Source organism: Hydra vulgaris, chromosome 14 (genome assembly GCF_038396675.1).
Source record: "Hydra vulgaris chromosome 14, alternate assembly HydraT2T_AEP".
Lineage (NCBI taxonomy): Eukaryota > Metazoa > Cnidaria > Hydrozoa > Anthoathecata > Hydridae > Hydra > Hydra vulgaris.
The window spans coordinates 17,042,501-17,052,500 of NC_088933.1; the positions used below are offsets into that span (position 1 = coordinate 17,042,501).

The 10,000-nt window shown below is 28.6% G+C and overlaps 1 protein-coding gene across 2 annotated transcripts in view; it reads right to left on the reverse strand.

Moving 5' to 3' along the window:
* Positions 1-10,000, reverse strand: part of LOC100213652 (ran-binding protein 3) — a 68,334-nt gene that overhangs the window by 11,153 nt on the left and 47,181 nt on the right. For both annotated transcript variants that reach the window (XM_065818164.1, XM_065818163.1), the window contains 2 exons: positions 8,868-9,010; positions 6,883-7,093 (listed from right to left, as the gene is read on the reverse strand). In XM_065818164.1, coding sequence (XP_065674236.1) covers positions 6,883-7,093; positions 8,868-9,010 — 354 coding nt within the window. The remainder of the gene's footprint in view (positions 1-6,882; positions 7,094-8,867; positions 9,011-10,000) is intronic.

Consider the following 10,000-nt stretch of genomic DNA (forward strand, 5'->3'; position numbering starts at 1 on the left):
AATCATGAAAAAATCATGTAATAAAATGCATAGGCAACCAAATGTTGGGTCGGATTACAAAATGCTTTGTTTGTTTAGATATTAGACTGCTGAGAATACTTTATGCTTTTATTGTGCGACCACTGTTAGAGTTTGCAGTACCAGTTTGGTCACCTATTTGAAAGGGAGAATTTGAGTTATTAGAGTTCAACATCGTGCAACTCGATTAATACCATTACTTAAAAAAAATTAACTATGAGAATTGTCTAAAAGCTCTTGACTTGACTACCTTGACAAAAATGAGACAATAAGGAGATATGTTCACTTTTTAAATTCTTCAATGGTTTTAATGATTTGGAAACAATCAACAAAATTAGTATTCAACAAACTCAAACGAGAGGTCACAGCTTTAAATGTCTTAGAAATCACTAAGCAAGCCTGTCGTGAAAACTTTTTATTTAATTGATCAGCCAATTTGTGGAATAGCTTGCCAAGTGAGTTAGTTAAAGCACAATCAGTTAACAGTTTTAAAGCAGTTCTTGATTGCTGTTTGAGCAGCAATCAACCGAAATAACAGCAAAAACCTGGGAGCCGAAAGACAATGTGTCAACATGCCATTTTGGAAGACTGTCAAAACTTTAAAGACCACAACAAAAGTAGCATTCAGAACCAGTAAAACAAATCCAAGGCTCAGCAACAGCAAAAATTACCTCAATCAACCAATACTTTTCAAATCAAAATGTAAGCAGAGAACTTTTCTAATCAAAATGCAAGCAGAAAACTTGTCAGAAAAATGTTAGGAAAAAAAGTTATTGGTTATTACATTTCAATAATAAAACCAAAATCAGAAACATATTTAAATCTCTTTCCAATTCCAATAAGAGTTCCCAAAAAATCAGAATTATTGATAGACCATCATATAGTTCACCTAGTAATTAGAAACAGATTTTATGGACCACAGTACAGGTCAGTTATCTCAAAAAAATTAAGATATATACTTTTTTAATAAAATAACTTCAACCTGCAAAACCTTTGCGCTTTCTTTAATTTTTTTTTTAAACTTATTAAGAAAAAAAGAGTAAAGAAAATGCAATTTAAAAAAAAAATACAATCAGATTGCTATCTTCCTCATTCAAAAATACAATCAGATTGCTATCTTGTCTTTCTGATTCAAAAAAGATCAAAATTAAAAAAAGATTTTTTTGTTAACATTGTTATAAGAAGCATATCCAGTAAGCACATTTTTAAGTAAGCATAGAACGTTTTTAAAACATAAATATATAAATACATTTTAATACATTTTAAAAATGTTTAAAAAATATCTTGTGCTTATTAAGTACGCAAAAAGACAATGTTTTCTCAATCTTACGTTGCCATCAGGATGTTTCACCTCTCCATTTGGCATTCATATATATATATATTTTTTGTTATTCACCTCCTCAAGGCTGAGAAGGCCATTACAGATGAGGAGGCTACTTAATAGTGGTTATAACCCTCTCTCAACTCTATAACTCCGAAACACAAACCTTGATGAACAAGGCTGCTGCGCGGAGAAATAACTTTTTAAACAAAAGCACCTTATTATAATTTCATAATTAAAAAATGCTAAAAAGTAACCTCAACTGAATATTCCAGCAAAAGAAAAACATTTAACCTTATTTTTTGCGTACATAATTTACTTAACTGCTGAAATTAAGTTTTAAATAAGATAAAAGTTAATTTAATATCAAAATATTATTGCATTCAAAATATGAGAATGCATATTTCTATAATATGCAATATTATAGAAATATGCTACAATACACCAAATATCTCTATAGTACACAGAATGTCTCTATAATATGCAGAATATCACTATAATACGCAAAATATCTCTATAATACACAGAATATCTCTATAATACACAGAATATCTCTATAATACACACATTATCTCTATAATACACAGAATATCTCTATAACATACAGAATATCTCTATAATATACATAATATCTCTATAATATGTAGAATATCTCTATGATACACACATATCTCTATAACACACATGATATCTCTATAATACATACAATATCTCTATAATACACAGAATATCTGTATAATACGCAGAATATCTCTATAGTACACATGTAGAAAATACTTTTCAAGAGTGCATGAGTGGAGAAAACACTTATCAAGTGTGCATGAGAGTAGAAAATCACATACATGCAAATGGAAAATTGCAATTGCTAATGCTAAACCAAAAATTAATGAAAATTCAAGACTAAACCAAAAAATAGTAAAAATTTCTCATGCAAAAAAAAAAAAAATGCAAACAACAAATCTATGAACTTGAATTGTTGTATCATTGCAGCTCATTAGACTTTATCAGACTTTTTAGTCCCTGTGTAATAATACGGAAAAAAACACATACTGAAACTTTTTAGTCCCTGTGTAATAAGTTCCTGCGTAATAAGATACATATAACTAATTAATAAAAAAATAATAAAAAAATTAAAAAAGTTTGTTGCTGGGTGGTTTGGTGGTGCTGTGCTCTGTTAAAGATCATTTAAATAAAAATGTCACAGAAAGGTCCTGGAGCACCAAAAAAAGCAAACGAAGATGAATTCTTAATGCTCAAGAAAGTTGAACTATTAACTATAAGAGTTGTTAATCTGGAGAAGGAAAATGAAATATTGAGAAATAAATCAAATGACGATAGCTGCAATAGTAAAACAAACATGAACTGGAGTGCTGTATTTAAAACCAAAACTAAATCCCCGGAACAACTTAGCATTTCCAAAGCAATCACCAATATTGTTAAGGATACAGAAAAAAGAGCAAAAAATTTAATAATATTTGGCCTTCCACAACAAGATACTGAAAACCTTAATAACAGTGATCACCAATTAGTTGAAAGTTTTTTTAATTCAATCCAAATCAGTGGAAATAAAATCAAAAAAGTGCATCATTTTAAACCAAAACAAAAATCTTCCTATGTACCAACAACCTCAACTTCAACTACAATACCGCAACAAAATACAAGTAGCCCAGTCTTAGTTGAGTTAATCAATGCCAGTGATCGAAACTTCATTCTTAGCCCTGCCAAATCCTTAAGAACCTCAACAGAATTTGCTAAGGTGTTTATAAACCCAGATCTTATTGATGCATAGAGATAAATTCTGAAAATGTTGCTTCAAGAAAGAAAAAAGAAAAACAACGAATTGCAAGCGAATGGAAAACTCAATTTGCCCTTTCGATATTGCATTTGAAGCAAGCTATCATTAAAATAGATGTTTCAAAGCTTACCAAACAGAATTAAAAAAAGTAATAATAACACCAATAAATGCAACTACCATATTAATCCTAAACTCAATCTAAACCATGCTAACAATAGCAACAAAACAAAAGTTAAACAATATCCTTTCAAAACCATTAGCTGTGCTTACTTCAATGCTAGATCGATTAACAATAAACTACACCTGATATCATATTTATTACCAAAACTTGGTTAAATAAAAATACACCTGATTCATTAATTTTTTCAAAGCTGATTACAACTCTATAAACACCGACTTACAAAATGTAAACTGGCATTTACTAGCCAAACAAAATCAGGATGTTGAAACTTTCTGGCAAACTATCTGTAATTTTTTATATTCATCTATTTCATTGCATGTACTGTTAACTTTTAATAGAAAAAACAATATACAACCTCTAGCCATCCAAAAATTAGCCTCCAAAAAACGTATTCTCTATAGAGATTACAAAAGAACAGGTAATCCATCTTTTCATGATAAATTCAAGAACTACTCTTGTTTATATGATGCAGAAGTTCAAAAAAATTGCATTTCCATAGAGAAAGATTTAGTTGTCAAATCCAATATCACTAAGTTTTACTCTTTCGTAAACAAAAAATCCAAATGCTGTAACTCTGTTGCACCATTACTTCAAACTGATGGTTCTCTTATTATGGATGATTGTGAAAAATCGCAACTTTTGAACAATTTTTTGGCTCTGTGTTTGTTACTGACAATGGTATTGCACCAGTCTTAGATTTACCAAAACACAAAAATTCTTTAAATAATATTATGTTTCCTTACAATTCTGTTGTTTCTTTTCTACAAAAGCTTCCATCCAAATCTTCCGAATCCCCTGATGGATATCCTGCCACTGATGGATATGCTGCCATATTTTTAAAGTCAACTGCAAATGTTATTGCTATTCCTTTTTCTATTCTGTTTTAAATATCAATGTCCAAAAATGTTATACCTAGGATCTGGAAAACTGCAATAATATGTCCAATATTTAAAAAAGGAAACCCGTCGTTAGCCACAAATTATAGACCTATTTCCGTGACATGTATTGTTTGTAAAATTATGGAATCAATAACTACTGAAAGCGTTACAAGTTATTTACTCCTGAATAATTTCATTTCTGTGCATCAGTGCGGTTTCTTAAAGCGTAGATTCACATGTACACAGATGTTGACAACATTAAATGAGTGGACCACTGTTGTTGATAATAAAAAGATAGTTGATATCACCTATATAGACTTTGAAAAAGTCTTCGATTCTCTATCTCACCCTAAGTTACTATTTAAACTGCGTTGTTACGGTATCAAGTATGAGTTGCTAAATTGGGTTACAAACTTTTTTGACAAATCGTTCTCAACACGTTTTTATCAATGATTCATACTCAAACAACATTCATGTAAAAAGTGGAATACCTCAAGGAACTGTTTTGGGACCAATTTAATTTTTAATTTTTATAAGCGATTTAACCTCGTGTATTGAGGGGGATTGTGAAATCAAGCTTTTTGCAGACGATAGCAGGTTGTACCAAGAGAGAAAAGACGAAAATAATATCAACCTTGTCAAAACTTCAAAGAGAATTTCACAATGGTAAAACAATTTTCAACTCAATATATCTACTAAAAAATGTTTTCACCTACGATACGGAAAGAATCCATTACCAGTACATTCATACTTTTGGATATTAATGCACCTATATAATCAATTGATTCAATCAAAGACATTGGGATATTTATTTCTTCTATATGAAATTTTTTAATCACTGTTCTCATATTGCTAGCAAGCAAGTTCTTGTGCTCACTTACTCTTAAAGTCTTTCATCAGTAATGATTCTCAACTTTTGATAAGAGCCTTAAAGTTAATATTCGACCAATTTTAGAGTCATGTACCCCTGTGTGGAATCCATATCTCTTAAAAGATATACGTCGGATAGAAAAGGTCCAGAAACATTATACAAGAATTGTCTGCAAACAGTGTTGTATTCCTTACAAAGACTATGCTTCAAGACTTGATATCTTCAATCTTGACTCTCTTGAATGCCGGAGAATAAAATTTGATCTTTTAATGACTTTTAAAATTATGCACAACTTGGTTGATTTGCCTTTTTCTGAGTTTTTTACTCTTGCTCCTACTCGTTATTCAACTAGATATCCAATAATTAACATCACGTAACAAATACATCAATGATAGAAGGAGATTTTTTTTCTGGGTTATTAAGATATGGAGTTCTTTACCTCATTATACGGTGCATTATTCTTCATTGTCTCTATTTAAATCGAATTTTAAAAACATACAATATTCAGAACACACTGTTTACTGTTTTAAACTTGGTGTTACATAAGAGTAATTCTCAAATTACTTGTATCACCTTTTTGTATTTTTATTTAAATGCAAATAAATTGAATTAATTAAAATTACAAGTTCTTCAACATTTTTTGACTTTTAACTGTGATACGAAGTTAATTGTTTGTCATTTTTCTATTGTTCAAAACATAAAATGTATTAGATTTTGTTTTAGTTACGATCATTTGGTTTTGTATTTGATGATACTGGTGATAAAAATTGTACTCTTAATAAAGATGGCCAACAAGTTTTTGTTGGCCATCTTTATTAAGAGTACAATTGTTTATTGTACTCTTAATAAAATAATTGGTTATTTCCATGACAATAACATGAAGGTTAATAACTTTATGTTATTAACCTTCATGTTATTGTAAGATGTGGAAATAACCATGGTTATTTCACATCTTACAACAACATGAAAAAGAAAAAGCCAGTGTCATTTACTTTTTTATAGTATGTGCTTTAGCTTATAAATTTTTATATATAATTTTTTTATATAATACTTTGTGCATAAACTTTTGAATAATAAACAAAGCAACCTGTCTATCTACACAAAACTCTAATTTCTAAAGTAAAGCTAAGACTTTTTTGAAAGTAAACAAAAACAACTTTATAACATCAACTCAAACACAATTTTTAAAAATGAATATGTGTGCCTCAAATATTCAATATCAAACTATAAAACAAAACATTTAATACTATGTTTCCATATCTAATTTACTTTTTATAATTTTTTATAAAGCATTTTTTGGTGACCAAAGGAAAGCTATTTTTTAAATACAAAACCATAAATATGTTTTTAGGTGATCAAAGGATAGCTTTTTTTTTAAATATAAAAACCATAAATATGTTTTAACAGCTATCCCATTTTAGATCAAACTTTTTTTTGTCAAAGGAATACTTATTAAAGTAAAATTTGGACTTTTTTTTTAAAATCAATATTTTGACCTCTTTTGTTTATCCTTTTGATTTTTAAAAAGGGTTCCTAGATTCAGATCTGTTGCTAACTTTTGGCTGACCTGCATGTTTTTTTTGATTTTTTCAAATATAATATGGATTCAATTTTAGATAAGATAAGAAAATCCTGAGTACAATTGGAAATGTATTCAAATGCAGCCCCTGAAATAATAGTGTTTAATAAAACACTATAAATAAGTTTTATTCCTAATTTTTTTATTTATTAATTTAACTTACATTTTACATAGACTCATTTTTATATTTCCCATTTTTACAGGTCATTTACAGCTAGTTAATTAATAAAAAAACTAACCTGAATTAGCAGAAGATGATGATGAAGATGATAACATTGAATTTGTTCCAGTACAACTTTGCTTACCAGAACTATCACTGTCAATGTCATTATCAGAATTTTCAAAATTAGATGTATTTTTTACAATACTGAGGTGTTCTTTTCTGCGCTTTAAAGCAACAATACGCCGTTCAATCGATGTGAATATTTTTTGACAATCATTTGGTCCACACTTTAAAGTAAAAATTTCTTTTAAAAACTAAAGTAAAAATTTTTACAAACTAAATCAACATAAAAATATTTGAGAATAACCCAACAGACCACAGAATAAAAAAAATAAAGAGTATATCCACAAATTAACTTAATATTAAATATTAATCTAGTCTTATTTTTATGAAGCCATATGCCCTCAGAGTTTCAGGATTCAAGCTATAGTAGATTTTAAACTGTTGCAAAAATCTGGATGCACAATGCTTGTCCATTATAGATAAAAATCATATTGGGTGGACGCAGAAAAATCTGGTCAACTTTAAAATGAGATTTCTCTAAAACCATAAAGGCTTTTGATTTCAATTTTTTAATATTAAATGTGTTTACAGCAATTAGGGCTTCAACTTAATTTTAAGGGGCTTGATAGGCTGTTTGGCAAAAGATCGAATTTTATAGCAGGTTCATGCCATTGTTTCTCAGATTTTTTCTGCGAAACAATGGCATGAACCTGCCGTCTTTTTTATTTTTTGTTACTCCACCTGTCTTACAAAGAACTCCTTTAACTATTGCCCAAAAATCTTCAATCTTATGCTTATCAGGACAATGTTGAGAATGTGCATCTTTAGGAACATTTTTCACATACTTATCTTTGTACCCCTGTAGAACTTTTTTAGAATAATGAGAAGGAACAAGATCTGGCCAAAAGAGACATCATTATTTTTTTTTTCATAAATGACTGAAGTCTTTTTTGGAGGCATTATTTGATGTAGAGACCAACAGTCAAGGTCTTCTTAGTGACAAAACAAGAGTACTGCATACTATAGCTACAAATCGCAAGACAATACAAGTAACTTGGGTGCAAATTTTTCTTGTAGTATATATTTAAATTGATCATCGACAGGTTTATCTTTGTTCTCATAGTAAACTTGTTGACCTGGAAAAATCTGCCTTACAATATGTTTTGTCGCCTTCAATTATGCACATACTTTTATCCACCATTATTTTAACCAACTTCTTTGTGCAACGAATTCCTTAATTTTCACCATTTAAGCTTCTCTTACATGTATTTTTCTTATGAAATGATTCCAGCATTTTTAAGTACTTTTTTGATATAAGAACGTGATGTCTTGAATTTTCTTGCTAGATCTCACTGTGACTGGTTCGGATTTCTGGCTATTGAACAGAAAACCGACTTAACCTTTTTAGATTTATGGAAAATTTTCTTTCTTCCACTTCCAGGTTTTCTTTCAAAGCTTTGAGTAGTCTTAAACTTATTATATAATATCTACGACTGTATTAAAGATAAGGAAGTTACATTTAATTAAAAAAATAAAAGAAATAAAATCCATTTTGATTGAATGAATATTTCCATGTCCATCCAATAAATCTTTGTTAATTATAAATCTTAGACATTATTTTACTTTATACTATTATTAATTTATTGAAAAACGTGTTGCTATTTTAGCATTGAAATTTCTGCTACTGTTAATTCTTTAGCCTTTCATGAGATAGTTTAAAACTCATGATGGGATAAATGGCATCTAAAAATAAGAAAATCTTGGAAAATATTAGTTGAAAATGTTAAATCTATACCACACTAATCTATCGAAAATCAAATAAAATTAGGAAACAATAGTAGAGAAATAAAATTTGTTGAAAATATTATTTGTTAATATAAAATTAATATATTAAATATGAATATTTTCTCGTTGATTGTTATTATATATTATATATAAATATAATATAAAATGTAAAAAGTTTTATATATATTATATACATAATTTTTTTTAACTTACATTTAATAAAAAGAGTTTAACTTCTTGAGAGTCAGGTGTAATACCACTTATGCGCACATTTTTTTCTCGAACTTTTTCACAGCACATTTCAGGCCATAGCATGGTGTTTAAAAGTACAATGTTTGTACCTTGGGTTCGAAATACTAAATATAATAATAAGAAACAATAAATATAATAAAGTTTTAATATATTGTATATCTTATTAGCATTTCATCTCATTTCAGCATTCTAAAAAATTTATTTAAAGATAAATATATATTTTTTATTATTTATTACTTTACTTAGGAAGAAAACAACTGCCCTTTAACATGTTTAAAAATTTTGTATGTGTGTGCGCATGTATGTGTATAATTGAATTTAAAATATATTTGAATTTAACTAAACTTCCCTTCCCCGATTTATACACAAAAAATAAAATTAGATTATTCACAGCTTTGGAAATTAGAACAAAGATTTTAACAATATAAAAGTCAAAGTTAAAGCCTTTAGATCAGGGTGCTCAAAAATTACATACCAAAAATTCAGTGTTCCTAACCACTCCCCACAAATCTAACTTTGCTCTACTATATATATGAAATAACAATACAAAAATTAGACTAATTTGAGCATTTTAAAGGTTAATATGTAGAATTCCAATATTTTGTGCAAACATCTATTTTGTGCATTTAAAAAAAAATCACAAAAGTTAAAACATTAAATCTGCTATTTTGTTGAGCTGCTCCTCTTACCAAAGCAAATTTTGTTGAGCTGCTCCTCTTACCAAAGCAAATTTTGTTGAGCTGCTCCTCTTACCAAAGCAAACTTTGTTGAGCTGCTCCTCTTACCAAAGCAAATTTTGTTGAGCTGCTCCTCTTACCAAAGCAAATTTCATTGAGCTGCTCCTCTTACCAAAGCAAATTTTGTTGAGCTGCTCCTCTTACCAAAGCAAATTTCATTGAGCTGCTCCTCTTACCAAAGCAAATTTTGTTGAGCTGCTCCTCTTACCAAAGCAAAGTAATTGATCTATTTCTTTATGAAATTTTTCCAAATTTTATTTTTATTTTGACTTTAAAAGAAAAGCTTAAAAGTATTTTGTTTTATTAGTTATTCTATTACTTAGTTACTATGAATAATTAACAATCTTTTGTTTATTA